Source organism: Glandiceps talaboti, chromosome 2, assembly GCF_964340395.1.
Source record: "Glandiceps talaboti chromosome 2, keGlaTala1.1, whole genome shotgun sequence".
NCBI classification, from domain to species: domain Eukaryota; kingdom Metazoa; phylum Hemichordata; class Enteropneusta; family Spengelidae; genus Glandiceps; species Glandiceps talaboti.
The window spans coordinates 21,141,013-21,160,277 of record NC_135550.1 but is presented as its reverse complement, the minus strand read 5'-3'; the positions used below and the strand labels follow the sequence as shown (position 1 = coordinate 21,160,277).

Sequence of the window (19,265 nt, the reverse complement as noted above, 5' to 3'; positions counted from 1 at the left end):
ACCTTTAAATGATGCCCATTTCTCGACTGGGGGCGCACTTGTAGGATCTAGGAAATGAACGAGTCAAGGATCTGACCCATACACTGTGTGGGGAATGTGAATGTCTGTATTCAGTGGAGCGATGGCGTCAGATTTTGGTCTTTATTCTCTACACAGTAGACCAGACTTGATGGAAGACTGTGCAGAGCTACTGAATAGTGAATGGCATCGAAGTAAAGCGGCAAGGTAAAATATACGAGTCTGTTGATCAATGCAGGCCAGCAATGTCAAGAATGCCAGATGCAGAATAGTCCTTTCAGTCATATGATAGCATTGATAATGATATGGGCATTGGTCGAAGAAAGTTTAGTTATTAAAGTGGACCTTTGGGCACAACTTGAGATTTAGAACCAGGCACGAAATCCTTGGCATGGAATGATTGAAAACCAGCAGAGTGGCCATATGGATGAGAAATTAATGTAGACTTAATATTTTTCTACTTGAAAAACAACATATGAAACAACATAGCCTAAGTCTGTGTTTATAACTCAATAAAAGGCAAAAATCTGAAATGTGTAAAGAGTTTGTCATTGTACATACACCGAGGAAGGGATTTGCAAACAAAGTGGGTGCATGAACACAAGTAATCGCAAATAAACACAAATTATCAAACTTAACTGACTGATTATTTCAATATTTGGGTAAAAATATGACCAGTATTAATCCAGTTCACAGATGGAGTATCAAAAAACCCAAATACGGTACAAAATATACCTTTGAATTCTTTTATACCTCTACAGATTAAATATGCTGGAAAGATCTAAAGATGAATTGCCATATTCTTTGGTGATGGTGGAAAAAACTGATGGCAGAGAAGTTTTGGTAGGGCACAGCAGACTGTGTAAGGTGATAGGACAGGGCAATGCAGTATTAATTGAATCAGGTAATACAATTATAAACTAGAAGTGTGTAGACAGTAAAACCCTTACAAAAGTTTGATCACAAGTTCAATGACAAATGTTGATGCTACACCACCATGGTGGTGATAAAATGAACTTCTGTTACCAGTCTAACTACTTTACAGTATGTATGTAGTCAGGAGATGGTAGTCAGTGCTGTGGAGGAGGTGTATATGCTAAAACTTGTATGTTTACAATGATGTTATCATACACTACACATGGGTCAATAACCCTACATAAAACGTTTAAAACGTTGTCTCACCCATTGTTAGGTTAGATGTATTGAGTAGAAACAGAAACATAATTGGGCTATCAATCATAGACCATAAATATTAAATTAGAAGTTAATATTTTGAGCAAATTTCCTTACAGTTGTGATTAGTAAGGATAGAAGAGGGCAGGGACTTGGTAGGAAGTTAATGGAAATGACAGAAAGTCATTCTAAAGGTATGCAGTATGATACCATATATCTATGTACACATGACAAACAAGATTTCTATCAACACATCGGATACATATACTGTGATGCTGTCAATACATTACAAGCCCAGGTAAGTGAATTTCAGTTCATCAGGTTCGCTATATAAATGAATACAAAAATGGCTATAAACGTCAGGTTTTGAAATTGTCATCTTTATGTCAGATGACTTGGCCTGTTCACTGTGTTGTTGTATTAATTTACATTGTTAGCTATCATACTTGACCCACTAGCAAGTCCTCAAGTGCAAAGTAAGCTTGTTTCCATTACCAGCTGATTCAGGTAGTCACACCCTCAAAAGCCGTTACCAAACACAAATATGCTAAATTTACATCATTACATGTAAATCACATGTCCACTTAATTTATACATTGCTTACACTTAACTGGATTAATTTCTCAGTATTGTGCATACATTTACAAGATGACTTCATTCGCATACTGATAGTCTGTTGTCATGGTTGCACTGCAGCCAATCAGGTTATTAGGTGCACATATTCAGTGTGCAATTACAAGCTTGGTCACGATGATCAAGACAAGCTTTGGATGAGGACTAGGAGGTAAGACAGCTAATGATGTAATATAACAGCATATTTACCAGGCTGCAGTAGATGATTTAAAGAAGTTGTAATGTCTGTCGTCATTCTTTTGTAAAAAGAAAGTCACGTTTTTGTTGCAATCATTATGGTTAGGTCAAAACATGAACTTCAAACTTAACACTAAAATCCACAACAATTATAATTACTGATGCACTGATACACAACAACAACAACAACAACAACAACAACAACAACAGTTGTATGATTAGAGGTAGACTAGATATCAAGCATTCCAAAACAGACACCAGTAACCATCCCAAAATAATGACATTTCAATTTCATTTGTATTGTTGTTCACTATGTTTCAGTTTTTACTGCATGACACCTTTTCATCTCATTCAACAGATGCTGGAGACGTGTACTTGTATGCCAAAAGGAGACGTGACAGTTCAATCTTGCAAGACTTCCTGTACACCAACCAAGTCAATATCTTGTGGTGGGGATGCCAAACCAGAAAGTAATACTAATCTACAGACATTGAATTCTACTGATAATACACCCCAGCCACCTCCCCCTCCCCCACCACCACCCCCTCTACCAATCATCAACCCATCTACACAAGTAGTTATATATTGGCTAAAGAAAGATGTTGCAAAGTGAAATTTACAAACCGACGTGTGCTTGGGACTTTTTGATGAAAAAGTTAAACAAATCAAGATGCTACAGTTGCTTCAAATCGTGCCGTTTTTTAAGAGGACACACAAATGTGCCTTATAAATACATGATGAATTGTAATATGGTAACTTTTATCAACTCTCCCAAAGTAATGTGTTTTATTATGTGAATGGAAATAAATAACTTTGCCATACATGGCATGAAAATTCATGCTATTTTCATTGAATTTACACTGAATTTTCACTGAATTTTAGCACTTATGAGTCATGAATATTCATTGTTTACCTATTACGTATGTATTTGTGCTGACTCCTGTGAGGCAATGTGACCCACAGCAAACATTCCGAAATGAAGCACAAGTCCAAACTGGCGTCTCTGTCTGAAATTGGATTTTAATAATGTAAGTGATGTAAAATCATTAAAAGACTCAAGAATTCAAAGTTTATGAAAATGCCTTTATTTCCTGGAGTGGCGTTTCCCGTTCATCTAAATACCAAAGCAATCACTAACATCAGTATGGTGTTTTATGGCAGAAACTTTTGTATTTGTGGTACCCTTTCAAAAATACACATCTGTTTTCATTTTCAATGCTTGGAGAATCCTGTGAAAAATGACCAACTTTCTAATTGCTCATAAGCTGTATATGTTTAACCACATGCATCTACCACTGACATTATCCACTTGTCAGAACAAGTTATATCCATAAACAAAAGTATACACAACAATCACATCAGCGTCTTGTTTCCTATAAAATACGGTATGGTGAATTCTTAGTATTTATTTAACACAATAACAACATTTTGCAATCAATAAATAAGTTTTATTAGTCATGAAATATTGAATTAAAACATCAAGGCATGGCAAATAAACCTCAGCATTGACAAAATGTAAATTAGTAACTGAATGTTATTTTTCTTTTTATAACAATCACAAAATGCTACATTTAATTAGACAATTTCCAAGTCTTCATATATACGTTGTTGTCTTTTCAGAATCACATAACATTTTAACTCTTTGTTCTAATTCAAACAGATGTGAATCCTGAACACCTGGGAAATTTTCCCTGAATGCTTCTGCTAGTTCAAATAGATATTCAGTGTTTTTGCCACTAGGTCCAACAGATTTAAAGATTTGATGTGCAATATCATCTAGGGGTGCGTCCCCTAGATATTCGGGATTGTTGTCAGTTCCTATATAAATGGTAACAGGGAAGGGTTGAATTGCACTGCTTTCACTCGGATGGAATGTCACTGTTGTGGCGGTGTAACCCCCCTTTTCTCTGTAGTCTAAGTGGTCTTTTACACGTTCAATTTCTTCTCTTGGAACCTCATAGGCTACTCCCCATACACATTCCTACAAAATAAAATCCATGTGAAAACCTTAAAACCACAATGTCTCGAAATGTAAAATGTTAAACTTTTGTTGGTGTTTGCCAAAAGTGTTTTCTCTTTTCATCTGAAAAGCCTGAACAGATATTAACACGAAGTACAAAATTACAACTGTAGTGTATGTGTACCTGTAGTGCATGTGAACAACAATCCATTTGTCTTTGAGCATATACAACTTAGCAACTTTTTTTTAAGATCAAACATATTCTTAAAAAGTCTGTATACTGTCATGAAGATTAAAATAAAACCAAGAAGTACTATTTTGTAGTGCCAATACTGGTAGTAAAAGTTATGCGACTGACTCACTTTTTTATCCTCTACAAGTGTGACAACTCTTCCAGGCTGTAAAAGAGAATATCATTGTCAATATATACATATTTAAAATACAGAGTATTTGAAGCCTAAATACTGTAGCTGTGACCAGGGACCTCTTCACAGTGGACTGGTCTAGAATTCATCTAAAATAGCCAGCACAAAAAGCTGCTGTCCCAGCAAAACTGCATCAATAGCACTGTAGCATAACTGACTACTAATAATCAAAGCAAGTGGGCTTGACAAGATGCTAGACACTAATTGTTTGCCTCTCTTCTTCTTGCAACATATTGTTACTTGCTGATTAGAATGTATGCCAAATGTTGGTGCAAATTACTGTATATCTGGGAGTATTGGTGTAACACCCCCCATCCCCCATGACTCAGCATTATGAGGTGGTGCTTCACATCAGCCCATATCAAAACATGTCGACTGTAAATCATTATTCTCTAGATGTCTGCATTTGTTAATCTCTGTTCTGCATATAGAGTAATGAAGGGCTTGTCTTGCATACAGATGAAGTATTAGAAGGAGGGACTTATTCTGATTCCTCCGAGTTACTAACTTTAAGCTCATGGTACAAAGTGATGCTTGGGTTATATACTTCCATACATCCAACAACTACATATACTAGTATATTGACTGTGCTACAATATACTAATATTCATGACTTTGAAACAGGGGTATTACACACAGACAGATAGGCAGACAGGGAGATTTAAATCTGCTAAGGCTCGTGAGAGATGTAAACATACCTTTCCAGGAATTCCTCTGTGGTCTGTGCTTCCCTGCCAAAATCTTCTCTTGAATCCATTTATATGACCAACAACTCTCCTTGTGATCGGAAAGTCTACTTTCCAGATCAGGGATCCGTATCCAAACACCCACATTGTACGTACTACGAAGTACGGCGGAGATTAAAACGTCAGATCGGAATATTCTTCCATACACAGTGGGGTGGTGACACCGGGGGTGACACTGACAGTCGCGAGTCGAACACTTTGTGACCCTATTGTGACCTTTTGCCTTTGGCTTACGAACAAATACTAGTATGTCATCTTCCGACCACTAGGGGGCGGGCTTCGATATACATCTCCAGCTTTGCGATTCTGTACTGATGATATCATTCACTAGTGAATTAATCTTCAAATGACCCTCAACTGTACACTAAGTCGTATAGTGGCATACGGCAAAATGTTCAGTATGGCAAGCCGAGTCGGTCAAAAATAACTATTTTGAATTTGAATATAAGTTGTACAATTTTATTTTATATGTCCATTTTTATATATAGTTGTACGATTTTTTATTTACATTACTAGCTTTTATATATATGTTTTCATTTTTAAAATTTTTTTTTATTTAATTGTAATTTAATTTTTTTGCAATTTAAAAAAAAAAGTGGTCATACGTCATACGTAAAATTAATTTTACATGTAGATGCTATTTATTGTTTACAAGACTGTCTCATATCATGTAATATCATTACAGCCCATATTACAGCGACTGTATTTGACAATTACATTAATCAAAGAAATAAGTTAAAACAAATTATTTGAAAAAATCCTGGTTAAACTCATGTAGCTGTAGACAACAATATTGTAAGGTTTTCACAACCAATCAGTACGCTTCATTCTTCATTCAGAGAGTGCCGCCATGAACGCATGCGCACAAACTGTTCTCAAAGTAAGATGGCATCTGCAAGTTCAGCTCGTAGGGAAATCACGGACATAGGAAACCGACAGTGGAATTTTGAAGTGAGTTGTGTATCGTCACTTACATATTAGTGCATTTCTTTTGTTCTATGTTGATTTTGTTTATTCTTTTTTTTATTGAACTCTGTCGCTACGTTGTCGTACTGTTGACTGATGTAGCTAGTTCACTAGTTCAACTAACTAGTAGTTGTTTACGTTTTTCACTGTGTATTTGTCTTGCCTTGAAGTATAGCAGTATCGTTACGATTTATACCTTTACTCACAGTTTTCAAACCTATTTGCTGTACAAGTCCTGAGAATGTGAGATGTAATTTAAAATTCATCCACAGCTACCTACACAGTCATTAACATCACGTCTCCCTCAAAGCATAGACCCTCCACCCACGTGGAGGGTCTATGCTCAAAGTTTAGTTAGTGTTTATTTATGTTATGTAATATATGGTATATTTGTCAGCTCGACAGGATGCTACTTATACACTGTTTTAATAAGTGTTTAGGTCACTAGAGCAGCGGGGGGTTCATTGATTAGGCGTAAAAAAAAACAATTGTGTGGTTCCGATTACATTCAATTTTGAAATAGGTGGGATAGGTAGATTTTTTAAAAAAATTTTTTCATGAGTGGGTCTAGTTCGGGTTTTCCAAATGGTCTGTGTTATTTATTTCTTCCTATCAGATATACAGCCATTACAGATTGGAAGAATATTTTTATATTGTCTTTTTAAAAGTTGATGTCAGGCCTGTGCCCATTTCTTGTGTGACTTCAAGATTTTCATGATTTTATCATTATTTTTCTCAAATATATGAAAAAATTTTAGGGTTGGCGTGAAAAACTAGGTGGGGTTGGGTAACCGGAACCAAACAACTTTTTTTATTTGGCCTTATAGATGAACAACTTTGTGTGCTAATCAAGAGAGTTTGATCATATAGACTGTGGAGTCCAGACTAGCCTTGAAGTAGCTTTGGAAATATAGGCCACCAGGTTTCGACACCCCTTAGGGTATACTTCCACAGCTATCCTTGAAGTTGACATTAGTTTATAATTTGATTGATTTCAATATCTTTTTGCATGGAGGAAGAACTACATACTAAATTACCAGTATTTTCTACTTTCGACAGGTTTGTGAACAATTTGGAGTAGGAGAAGACGACCTAAAACCTGCCCAAAAAGATGGACTAGTTTCCCTACTCTCCGGCCATGATGTCTTTGCTATACTTCCAAGTGGTTTTGGCAAGTCATTGATTTACCAAATGTATCCCCATATGTTGCCAAAATTTGGAAGTGTATTAATTGTATCTCCGCTTGTTTCGCTAATGAAGGAGCAGGTAAATTTTTTACTAAATCTTATGACAGATCTATGCTTTCCTTCTAATTGTAATGTGTTCTGGTTCTACATAATATTGTTTTCATTTTCAATTTTGCAATCTTTGCTGCAAGAAACAGAATTGTTATGAAACTTTGAAAATACATGGTCACCAACTATACTGTTGACACTTTAAAATAATCAAGTAATATTTGAAAGGTACAAGTATATCTTTGTATTTATGAATTATAGAATGTGTGCCTGTTGAACCAAAATTCAGTGCACAAGGAACTGAGGTAGATTTTTATTTAATATAGCGATATTATGTATTTTATAGATAGCAACCATGACTTCATTGGGACAATCTGCAGGCTTTGTTAGTGAGTATGTTGATGGGAGCGATTTACCAACATACTTGTATGGATCACCAGAGGACTATTTAAAGAATCGTCATAAAATTGAGTCCCTTCAGAGGCATAGCGACAAGATAGTGTTGTTGGTAATAGATGAAGTGCATACTATACCAAAGTGGTGAGTATTTAATATAATTATTTATTTCTGCCTGAAGGACACTTAAAAAATGCAATACCACTGCTTGACCAAACTCAAAGTTGATGAAGAGAGTGACAGTAGGGAGAGTGATGGTGTTACAATCAAAATTACCATACTGCATAAAAAACTTCACTTTATAATCAATTTGTGCAATTTTCAATATTTATGTCTGCTTGTGCCAGTGCAGTCCTGCATATGTTTGGGTGATAATGTCGCTTATATTGTTTGTCTTCCAAACTTATACTTTCTTATAGAAGCAATGCGTTATGAGCTTTAATATGTCCAATCTCATATTATGGGATATTCACACAGTAAAATATTCAATGTAAAATTTATGTTATACAGTACAATTTGGTGTTGAGCAAGAGGGTCTGTATGAAAAGTTTGCTGGATTCAGTGTAAGAAATGTTAATGAAAAAAACTCTGGTCAATAATACATGATATTTTTTTTCAGGGGTGAAAAAGCAAACCTTTGTGGTAAAAGTAGACGCAGAGCACAGGAAGAGGCATTTCATGAATATTTTTCACATGTTGGTGAACTGAGATCATTTTTCCCTGATGTACGAGTCCTGGCATTAACAGCTACTGCATCTAAAAGCCTTCAGTCACAGATAAAGGAAAGTCTGATAATTCATGACTGCAAAGTAATAAATGTTTGTCCAAATAAGGAGAACATTAGGTACTCTGTACTGAAAATCCCGTGTGATATACCTTCAACTCTGTTTTGGATGGTAGACAAATTGCGAGATGAAAAAGAAGCCTTCCCTCGGACAATTGTTTACTGTTCCTCTATTGATGCAACTGCCAAGTTATTTCATTATTTTAAAGAAGAATACCCAGATTCTGTCAAATATGTTGGCATGTATCACAGTGAGACTGACTCAATGGTTCAAGAGTCACATTTGCGGGAAATACAGAAGGAATCTGCGTCAATGTTACGTGTACTTTTTTGCACAACGGCTTTTGGTATGGAAATTGACATAAAAGATACACATCATGTTATGCACTATGGTCCCTCTTTTGATTTAGAAAGCTATATCCAGGAGTCAGGTAGAGTGGGGAGGGACAACAATCCTTCACATGCAATTTTATTGTATCATGGGAGAATGTTGCGAGACATTTGCCCAAACCTTAAGAAGTATATTATAAATGATACAATATGTAGAAGAATTAAGTTATTAGAGAACTTTGCTTCCGAGAATGATATCACCAACATGAAAAGTAAGAAAGTACACCATGGTTGTTGTGATGTATGCGAAAAAAAATGTACATGCGGTCAGTGTTTATCAAATTCAAATTATATGGAGAACCATCTCATTCATTGTTATGCAGAAACTGAGAGTGAGGAGGACATGTCAAGTGACACTTATAGCCTTGAGTCAGATGCAGTTATTGAAGATCTGTCAGACTTTACATATAGTAGCTCTGATGACTAATCTCAGTCATCTGTCTCTAGCTATACAATCGGGAGAAACAATCCGTTTTCAAAGTTGTACATTTAGTTTCTGCACATAATCACTTTGTATAATTTATCGACCTTTTGGCAGAAATGTCAAAATCCATACAACAAGGTATCTTTTCCATAAACTTTTCTTCTGTTCATTATCCATCACATTTCTCGCTTGTAATTGATTGTGCATGTATTTTGTGATGCTCAACGTAATTAAAAAAAATGAATTGGTTTGGATTGAATAGAACTTTTGAAAAAGCTATCCACATTATTTCACGAGAGAGAGAGAGAGAGAGAGAGAGAGAGAGAGAGAGGGGGGGGAGAGAAAATTTCTATAATCAACATATATTTTGAAAATACCAACAACATGGTTTGTTGGTCAGACAAAACGTTTTATTTCTGAAACTCCAATGTTTGTCTGTGGAGCATTCTGTCAGGTGTCAAATGCTAACATCATAGTTTCTTCGACTTGCCTATGTGGTAAAATTCAGGTAGCTAGAATCCATCATTCATTTGGGAGCCAAGATACTCTGACATTGTGAATAAAAAAACCACCAATGACATTGACACAGGAAAACTTGGCGAACAAATGTTCGGTGTTAAACAAATGCTACAATAACAGTTTCTTTGAGTCACCTATATGGTCACAATTCAGGTAGCGTGAGTGGAACAAACCATCATTCACTTGGTAACCAAGATATCTTGGTATTTTGAATCAAAAACAATAAAGTGTTCAGATGTCAATCATTCAACATTTTGACAGGAACTCTTTACAGAAGCAGAAGTCCTTTGGTGTACAATCATTCGGTGTTGAAAAAATGCTACAACAGTTTCTTTGAGTCATCTATATGAGTATATGGCAACAATTCAGGTAGTGAGAGTGGAACAAACCATTCACTTGGTAACCACGATATTCTGGCATTGGGAACACGGAAACACTTTTCAGATTTTGTGACCCAAACGTGTAGGGTATATGCTCAAACTAATCTGATTAAAATCTGATGTGGTGAAAGCGGTTAGATGCCTTTATTTACCTATATTTCCATCTTTTGTGCATAGACCTTACACGAAGTTATATGTATATCATAGACCCTATGGTCTATGCTTCTACTGAAACCCATATGACTTCCTGCGAAACGAGGAGTGTGTACTATACTTATTTCAATACATCTTTTTTGTGTCGCAGATGGTATAATTTCAAAATGGTCTTTAGGTTCTTTGCTTTACCAATAGGTTTTGATATTGTGTATAACTTCCCATTCTCTGAGATATTGAGGTATTTCTAACAATAATTCCCTAGCCTGTTTGTCATTGTCTTCTTTTACATGTAATTCCGATCGGTTGTTTATATTCACCTTTGACAGAAGATAATCTCTTTCTGTTTTGTGTAATATATTATACTTTTCACCATGACTGAGACTTTAGAACCGGGTTGGTTCTTCGTACGATTTCCTTCAAGTTGTTCTCGACGATTGTAGTAATGACACGATGAATTCTTCTGGAAATAAACACTGTATTTGCTTGAAGACAAAGAATTTATTTCAAGCTATTGTCTAAATTATAAAACTTACAACGCTTCGGCAAGGTTTGGAAAAATCCGAATATGAACTGGTCTGTCGGGGGTGGGGGGGGGGGGGGTCATGATTTGATTTTCATTCATTTTTGTCAGTACACGTGCTGAAAGAATGCCTAGATGAGATGCATTCGTCGAATTGGATTGAGTAATGCCAACCAAATTATTTGGAAGGTTACATTGTAATTTGTTCGGCACTGGGAGGTATAACAAAACTTTCATGAAATAAGAATGGTGTGCAGAATTTCATTGTATTATGTGACAGCTTTTTTGGATTTTAAAAAGTCCTTGCATTGAATACGGTTTTGTTTGAGTCAGCGAACAACATGAAGTTTGATTGCTTTATAGCGATCGTTAACACCATTCCGTTAATGGGTACTTTACTACAAGAAGCTGTGAAAACATGTTCATAGAATGATTTATTTATTTCCAATCCAGCCAGTCTGGAGTTCTTTATATATAATAGACAAAGACTTTCAGAACAACAAGTGCGATGAGCGCCAGTCTCAGGCAATTAACGCATGCACCTTCTGAATACCTAAACTAACCTGAATCAAATTGTCTATCTGTGCAATAGGTGTTAATGTCATCGGAATCTATTGTTTAGTTCTTCTGTTCATGGGAGCTTGTTTGTTTTCTTGGACGCCGTGTATTTCTATTGTTTTTCGAATAGGTAATTTTGTCTTTATGTGCATTCACTGTAATGGTGGCCACCTTTTCTGAAATTTTTACAAAATGAAAAAAATCATATCTGAAAGATCATAGCAGAATCGTTCGAATCAGGCGTATTGCGCGAACGGCGTTGTTGATGAATTGGTTCTTACTATACTATAAGAATCAATGTTAGATTTATCCACGTGATTTATCGCTTACATGTGAAGCTTTCAAGGCATTAATTTCAGTCCGTAGAAACTCTGCAACTTCACTTACTTCCTCATTGGTGTTGTTCGTTACTGGCTCCCTTGAGTCGCTGAGTTAACGCCTGGGTGTTCAAAACGCTTTGTCACTTTAACTGTAAGCTCAAAGAAGTTGGATTTTCCAATATCAGGAACGTCTAAAAGTCTTCTCTAAACTGTTCATAGAGTAAGTAAAAGCATCCGATTTGGACAATCCATATTCATACATTTCGAACAAGAGCTCGTATGGTTATAACCGTGCTATTAATCAATTGAATGATTGATAGGTAATTTTGGGAACATTTGCTTGAAAAAATCGTAGACATGTGTTTCCATCTTTTCAGTTAACGGCATCACGGTTCATTATTGTTTCTGTTAATTTATCTTTCTACGTGAATGTAGTTAGTACATTTAACGAAATTACCAGACGCTTAATTATAGATGTTCCGAAAATAACTTTCACTTGTGGTTACCTGCGATATCATCAGTTTATTTTTTTGTAAAAGGATAGTTACATGATAACATATTTATATGAGTTCATCGTGTTACAATATTACATAATACTAACAGGTATTTTGTAACATTCCGGGGGCCCGGTATATCCTCGACCATATGTCGAGTAATGTTATTATGTATTAAAAAAAGAAGTTGATACTTTACGTGCATTGTCTATCAAAACACTCATGACGGTTCCAAGCCCTCAGCCAATCATAGACTAAACAGTGTCTATGAGCCAATGCAATTATGCCATTGTTTGAGGACACAATATGATCTAAACTTAGACACCCCCCGGGTGACTAAATATGGCAGTATGGTACGGTACACTGTGAACTGTTTTTTAAATAGGAGAAATCAACAGCGGCTTAATCACTCGGCATTTCGATCATTCTGGAACGATGGCTGCTCTCTCGGACATTGTTGTACTTAGCATTTATTGCTTGGGTAAGTTGTATGCTATATTGCCAATAGCAAAATGACGCTCATGTTCTACATACCACCATTTTCATACCATTTATGTTAGTGGTGTATGGTAATAAAAAGACAGCTGTAAATAGCAGTTTATATTATGACATTTGACCGACACGAATATTAGTGTCATCTGTAACATTACATTACATTATAAACGATTATAGACCTTCCTTTTGATGTTCGGACCCTCTCTGTTACAGCATTGCAGACATAGAAAAAAAACATTCCAGTATGTTATGTATCCTGTCTCATACACAGAGATCATATACAGAATATCAATTGATGTTTGAGTAATGAATGTACATTATTTTATTTATTCATACAACATGTTTCACGTTATGGCTTGGGAGAGTAGACAACGTGCAAACATGAAACGAACTAAGAACAGAGAATGAAGTGTATCAAATGGATATGTCAAATTACATGTTCATTTGATGATGTAGACAGCAAGTATTTGATACATAATATTTACCATAGACGTTGGAAAGGGTCTCCAACGTGATATGCACACAATGTCCTTTCGTCGTATGAAATAATATATGGGTAATAATAACGGCGTGCCTTGTTAGTGCCAGCCAAGACATGCTCTGTAATTGAAAATAGTAGATTCATAATATCGTTTCAGTATGTTGATATCAATTTAATATCTTTCACCAATGCTTTATATATATTGACTAAAACATGTCGAAATGCCACAGTCCACACACACAAAAACATATGTTGTGCCCGTATAAACTAAGGTAAATAATTGATTTGGAATTGAAATTCGTTTATCTTTTTACAGCATTTACAGTCCTACTAACAGAATGTAATCCCGTTTCTGCGGAAGAAGGTAAGAAAGTTTTTGCCTTTCTTTATGTGGTACATTAATTTTACAGAACACAAAGTTAGAACACAGTGTCTGGCCCCTTCAGATATGATTTACCTGTTGGATAGTACACAGAGCTACACAGGAAAGCAAGGGTTGAGGTTATTTCACTCGTCCTGCTTTTCGCATGGATCCCAAAAGAGACCAGGGCTTCCCTTCTTGTTCGTCTTATAAAACCTCCAGACTCTAAGAACGTTGGAAAAAGTAGCTGGTTACATTTTTATAAGAATGTGCAAATCAAACAGGAATATCTTTTAATTGCAATGTTATGACAAATTCTAATTTCTTGGCAACTCCAAGGCCAAGACGTGATACGACATGTCACCACCAAATACCCGGCTGAGGTAAAGAGATTCTTTTTTATATACTCGACACTTCCACCTACCAAATTACAATTTATACCACAAAAATGGAAAACATTCATAGCAGGTTCCATGGATTTTAAAACTCAACAATTGGTCAAAGGTGTGGTTCATATAGACTAATACCATATGGATAAAAGGTCGTGTAAATTCAAGGTTGTATTCGTGAATCTCATATATATAAGTGTACTGAATGTGAATTGTTCTTGGTAACGTTTGTACGTAACACATGTATGTAACAACGTGTTATTTTTGGTCGCCTCGTACATTCTGCTGGTAGTGCTAGACCCCAGGCTCCGATGTACATATCGACATAAACACCCAGATTTTAATCAACAGATGAGTAAGCACTTTTCCATCGGTGTATCTACAGACGTTGACGATCACAAACATAATTTATATGAATTTCATTTTATTTTTGTCTTTTGTCATACTCAAATACCCATGCAAAGAAGAACGAATACAACCTAAATCCCTTCGTCAATCCCACTAGAAATATACATAATCAAAATGTCAAAATTGTATGAAATAGTATCACTTTTAGGATTGACCTCATTTAAACTTTTGCATTTTAAATTGGTTCCATACCAGTGTAACAAATAGGGGGGAAAATCTAATGTTAACGTGACCCTCCTCCAATGTTACTCTCTCTCCACTCCGTACTTGGGATCGACTTGGACTGTAGGCCGGAATTAGCTCAGACTACACACAATGTTCATGGTTAACCTGGATCATTTAGAAGTAGCCACGGAGCTTCTTGCCTCAGACCGTCTCTTCCCATGCAAAGAATGAATCCGAACTTTATTTCAACATTAAATTCTTATAAACACAAAATATACAATACTCAAATGATTGGGTGATAAAATAATCAGCACCATAAATGACTAAAACGGCAGTGTTGCCGTCGCCTTAATTCAATGCAAATGATATTGACAAATATGAAAACTAGCTAAACAATGTGATCACGCCATTATTCTCCCAACTGTCTGTAATTAGTCATTATTTGACACTGTTGATCTTATAATAACTTTCAGTGTTGTCATCTTAGAAGAATGCTATTCGCGAAATGCAAACATTTGTTCTCTATGTATTAATTCATGACAGCTGAGAGTTCACGGTGACCTCGCAAAACATCAAAACTTACAAATATTAAAAAGTTGTATTCTGTCATCCGTAACACCAGTACAGTACAGTACGAGAACAATATAAATATATATAGGATCCCAATTTGGAAAAGTTTACCATTTGATATTACGAATCTTCCACTCTAGATCAGTATTACGGGAATCTGAATTTTATTGATCAGATAGCAACTTCCTGTTTTCTCTAAAAGTATGTGCGCGTAGATATCTCTCTATGTTGTAGTATCTTTATCTTCTAAAGGCACGATTAGTTGTTCCGCAGACAGGGAAGAAATTTCTTCCTCGTCTGTGGGTGCTCCGACCTCCTTTTGGCTGCTGTCTGCAAGGATTATTTGGAAAAAAAAAATAAATAAATAAATAAAAGCTTACATAAATATAAAAATGTAGTCCAGAAAGATAATAGGAATTCTATTCTTAGATTCTCTTTGTATGTTTAAAAGTAAACACCAAATGTTTCAATAGCAGTATTATCACTCCTTTTTCTTCACAAGAACTGTACATATGGCTTGTGTTATCTGCTTTGGTAAGAAAAGGAGGTACGAAATGTAAATTGTAATACTCTGTTGGGATTCTTTTGTGTTGATTCATTGAATAAACACATTTATACGGCTTGGGACTAGCCTTGGAGGAATAAAAACAATGTTATCAATTTATAATTACTGTGTTTGGATTCAGACATGACGCTGTTTATACAAGTCATGTCGCCGAACACATAGTTAAAGAAATGGATATCTTATATTCATGTTTTAGCGTCCTTGGTTTCCGATGTTCATGTTGGAACATAACAAAGGACGCTAAAACCATAGACAGTGTCTATGCTAAAACTTAACAAGTCTCTAGCTAGTATATATTGTCTTAAAGATATTCATTTCTTTAATTAGGTGTTGAGCGACATGTATAAACAGCGTCATGTCTGAACACAAACAAATTCATGACACGACTATATTCTCAGACCACTAAACAGAGCTATATTCAAGTACCTGTTTTATATAGTATAGTAGTTTGAGTTCATGGTCAATATTAATATACCAGTAATAGCCTTTATTACATTCCATATACAGTGTTGTATTGTTTGGTCTTGATGACACAGCCTTCTTTCTTGTTTGTTTCTTCTTATAATAACACGTCACCCTACATTTATCCTCTAGATTCCTACATTTATGGTACCTGTGAGATGGCGCCAAATAAGAATTATGATGGTCCTGAGGTTACAGGTCGAGTTACCTTTAAGCAATCGGTGGGCAAACCTTACAATTCTTAGTCCAACACGTATCTTTTTCATCTACATTTCATTAAATGAATATTGCAGGGTGACCATACAGTCCTCAGGGACACCAAGAAATAAAAAACATACATAGAGACAAATGCAGACACATACACACGCACACACTCGCTCTTAACCCCTCTCTGTCTCACAGTCTCATCTTCTCTCTCTCTCTCTCTCTCTCTCTCTCTCTCTCTCTCTCTCTCTCTCTCTCTCTCTCCCTCCCTCTCTCTCTCTCTCTCTCTCTCTCTCTCTCTCTCTCTCTCTCTCTCTCTCTCTCTCTCTCTCTCTCTCTCTCTCTCTCTCTCTCTCTCTCTCTCTCTCTCTCTCTCTCTCTCTCTCTCTCTCTCCCCTTTAGTATGAGAGAAAGAGGCCCCGGTGACCTTTATCTAAATAAAGGTTATCAAGAGAAACCTTGATTCAAGTATAACATTATTCATATTACAACCTATAATTTTAGATACCATTTACTCATTTTTCCTTGCCTCGTTGAATTAACGCTAATCTCCTATTTTTTTTAATGTAAAGGTGGCAGGTGGAGATACAGAAATAGTCATCGACCTAAGTGGCTTTCAAGCTGAATGCGGTCACCGTCACGGTTTCCACGTCCATGAATTTGGAGACATTAGTGGTGGGTGTGAGTCTACCGGGGGTCACTTTAATCCCTTTGGTGTCGATCATGGAGCCCCAAACGCCTCGAATAGGTACATAACCACTTTGAGTTGCCATATTAATGCAAAATTAGTATTGTTTGAATGAATATAAACAACTTTACTATGTTTTTCTACCTGAAGATAATGATGTGCAACAACATAAACCATAGACCCTTCACCATATACTGTTGGTGGAGGGTCTATGGTAAGTCAAATGTACAAGAAACATGTAGCCTATAGAGACTATCCGTGGCTCAGAATCTCATCCTCAAGATCGCTGTTCATGGTGAGAAGAGATTGGAAGTCACGGACAACCTCTAAATTAATAAACATATAACTGTTATATGACAGTGTTTTGATACTAGTATACTAACATGCATTGATGGTCTTTATGTTCCAGGCATGTTGGGGATCTTGGTAATGTTATAACAGATTCGGAAGGCAAAGTCAGGACAACCACCAACGACAGACTCGTGAAGCTCGTTGGAGAAAACCCCGTCCTTGGGAGAGCTGTCGTGGTTAGTTATTCTTTATTTTTCAAAACAAACACGTAGTTTATTTAAAAATTGTAATCCTAATATCGGGCAGCGTTTACCAGTGTTCACAAAAATTAACACTGTGGACATTATGCATTGTTGAAATGACGTAGATGATAGAAGATTGCTGTAATAACAATTATACTCCACCGACAGTGAAGGTTTTATCCCAGATAGAACACCATCCATATCATCTAACTCGTCAATTTATACGTTTAGGATGCACATATTTGGTACATTTTATCACTGCATTAAAGTTTATCTAGGGGTCTCACACGAACAATACCATTTGTTTGCACCATTTGGATGTTATTGAATTAAAAATCACTTCTTTTCTTTAACTATAAAGATCCACGAAGGTCGGGATGACCTCGGATTGGAAGACAACGAAGGCAGCAGAACGACTGGTAATGCAGGGTCAAGAATGGCTTGCTGCGTGATTGGGTTCAGCCCTGGTCCTGCACAGTAGTATACTATTTGTACGGATGATGACAGTAATGTATTTTTTTGGGAAAGCAAATTTGAAGGGAGAAATTTCTATCCAATATCCTATCGTATCTCAACATAGACAAAAAAAACAGTCTTCAACTTATATATAACTCTGTGACAATGGTGTAAATAAAATATCTCGATAAACCAGAAAAAGGCACGGCCTCAACCGAAACATGGATAGAATTATATTTGAAGGGATATCTGAAGGATAATTTTTTTTCGTACATCTCTCAGTTGTACGATATATTGGTTATTTGTTTTTCGTGTTTAACGATTTAGTTGTTAGCGTTAGGGAAACAAACTGTAAGCTGGGATATAGTTAATTTGTTATATTTATAGATGCCATGCAAGTAATTCTATAAAAATGGACACCAACATTTTAATCTGTAACTTTGCCTTTGGGACCTTACCTGTACCGTATTCTAAACAATATTTATGCTTGTGTTATACAGCCCGTTTCAAGTTAACGTTCAGCGGCTTTTTTATACAACCAGGACCTGGATACAACCACGTATGTTCTACATCAGGATAGCCAGCTTGCTACATTTTGTCTGAATTAAATAAATAATGTAAACATACTGTAACTAGACGCAGACATGCGGGCGCCAATGTTTTTCATTTGATGTCTGCATGGTGGCAAGTTCGTTCATTTCATTTAGACAAGAAACAGTATTCATTCAATCTTGCTATCATAAAGTGTAACATATGCAGTTTCCTATTGGTTTCTGTGTGGTTGCATCAAACAGAACCGTCGAATGGTAACTTGAAACCGATCATGCAACTGTTGACGTTTTGACTAGGTATTCACAGATATGACATTTTGACATTCTTTTGGGTACCAATAAAATACATTAGAAAAACAACAACACATCGGTCTCGATTTTCCAGGCTTTTCTGTGTGTATCTAACTATCTCTACCAGCCATCATTGGCTCGGGTTTGCTTCCAAATGAGTTTTAGTCTGTATTTTTGTACAGTCGAAAACGACTCGTGACTTTATATTCACCACTGAGAACTCTAATTTTAACAGACTAATTATGAATTCTAGTTACAATATAAGAGCAGTATACTTGGAAACCGAATAATAAAACTATCAGCCTGGGCAAACTCGTTATCCGTTACTTACTGAAATTGTCCATCATCAGCCAAAGTGTAACTGCAATAACT

General features: G+C 36.0%; 4 protein-coding genes across 4 annotated transcripts; 3 read left to right on the top strand and 1 right to left on the bottom strand.

Moving 5' to 3' along the window:
- The first annotated feature begins 47 nt into the window (after positions 1–47).
- Positions 48–3,294, top strand: LOC144453593 (N-alpha-acetyltransferase 80-like). Its single transcript, XM_078144917.1, has 4 exons — positions 48–225; positions 780–922; positions 1,311–1,489; positions 2,360–3,294. Exons 1-4 carry the CDS (start codon positions 101–103, stop codon positions 2,612–2,614), a joined length of 702 nt encoding a protein of 233 aa, XP_078001043.1. The 5' UTR covers positions 48–100; the 3' UTR covers positions 2,615–3,294.
- A 171-nt stretch (positions 3,295–3,465) lies between these two features.
- On the bottom strand, positions 3,466–5,335 carry LOC144453348 (putative glutathione-specific gamma-glutamylcyclotransferase 2). The gene is made up of 3 exons (XM_078144618.1): positions 5,085–5,335; positions 4,324–4,359; positions 3,466–3,982 (listed from the first exon to the last, which is right to left on the bottom strand). The coding sequence occupies exons 1-3, from the start codon at positions 5,217–5,219 to the stop codon at positions 3,596–3,598; spliced, it is 558 nt and encodes a 185-aa protein (XP_078000744.1). The 5' UTR covers positions 5,220–5,335; the 3' UTR covers positions 3,466–3,595.
- Positions 5,336–6,016: 681 nt separating this feature from the next.
- LOC144453657 (uncharacterized) lies at positions 6,017–9,451 on the top strand. Its single transcript, XM_078144984.1, has 4 exons — positions 6,017–6,083; positions 7,158–7,364; positions 7,680–7,873; positions 8,349–9,451. The coding sequence occupies exons 1-4, from the start codon at positions 6,018–6,020 to the stop codon at positions 9,328–9,330; spliced, it is 1,449 nt and encodes a 482-aa protein (XP_078001110.1). The 5' UTR covers position 6,017; the 3' UTR covers positions 9,331–9,451.
- A 3,155-nt stretch (positions 9,452–12,606) lies between these two features.
- Positions 12,607–18,956, top strand: LOC144450815 (uncharacterized). The gene is made up of 6 exons (XM_078141554.1): positions 12,607–12,755; positions 13,567–13,614; positions 16,303–16,391; positions 16,947–17,122; positions 17,472–17,589; positions 17,957–18,956. Exons 1-6 carry the CDS (start codon positions 12,710–12,712, stop codon positions 18,074–18,076), a joined length of 597 nt encoding a protein of 198 aa, XP_077997680.1. The 5' UTR covers positions 12,607–12,709; the 3' UTR covers positions 18,077–18,956.
- Positions 18,957–19,265: the final 309 nt, after the last annotated feature.

Bases quoted from the DNA above. Each gene is read 5' to 3' on its own strand.
- LOC144453593 (XM_078144917.1), top strand. From the start codon at position 101: ATGTCTGTATTCAGTGGAGCGATGGCGTCAGATTTTGGTCTTTATTCT. The intron at 226-779 runs GTAAAATATACG...ATACCTCTACAG, and splicing joins CATCGAAGTAAAGCGGCAAG to ATTAAATATGCTGGAAAGAT. The intron at 1,490-2,359 runs GTAAGTGAATTT...CTCATTCAACAG, and splicing joins TCAATACATTACAAGCCCAG to ATGCTGGAGACGTGTACTTG.
- LOC144450815 (XM_078141554.1), top strand. From the start codon at position 12,710: ATGGCTGCTCTCTCGGACATTGTTGTACTTAGCATTTATTGCTTGG. The intron at 12,756-13,566 runs GTAAGTTGTATG...ATCTTTTTACAG, and splicing joins ACTTAGCATTTATTGCTTGG to CATTTACAGTCCTACTAACA. The intron at 16,392-16,946 runs GTGGGCAAACCT...TTTAATGTAAAG, and splicing joins GAGTTACCTTTAAGCAATCG to GTGGCAGGTGGAGATACAGA.
- LOC144453657 (XM_078144984.1), top strand. From the start codon at position 6,018: ATGGCATCTGCAAGTTCAGCTCGTAGGGAAATCACGGACATAGGAAAC. The intron at 7,365-7,679 runs GTAAATTTTTTA...TGTATTTTATAG, and splicing joins TTTCGCTAATGAAGGAGCAG to ATAGCAACCATGACTTCATT. The intron at 7,874-8,348 runs GTGAGTATTTAA...ATTTTTTTTCAG, and splicing joins GTGCATACTATACCAAAGTG to GGGTGAAAAAGCAAACCTTT.
- LOC144453348 (XM_078144618.1), bottom strand. From the start codon at position 5,219: ATGTGGGTGTTTGGATACGGATCCCTGATCTGGAAAGTAGACTTTCCG. The intron at 4,360-5,084 runs GTATGTTTACAT...TCTCTTTTACAG, and splicing joins ACAGAGGAATTCCTGGAAAG to CCTGGAAGAGTTGTCACACT. The intron at 3,983-4,323 runs GTGAGTCAGTCG...TTTATTTTGTAG, and splicing joins CACTTGTAGAGGATAAAAAA to GAATGTGTATGGGGAGTAGC.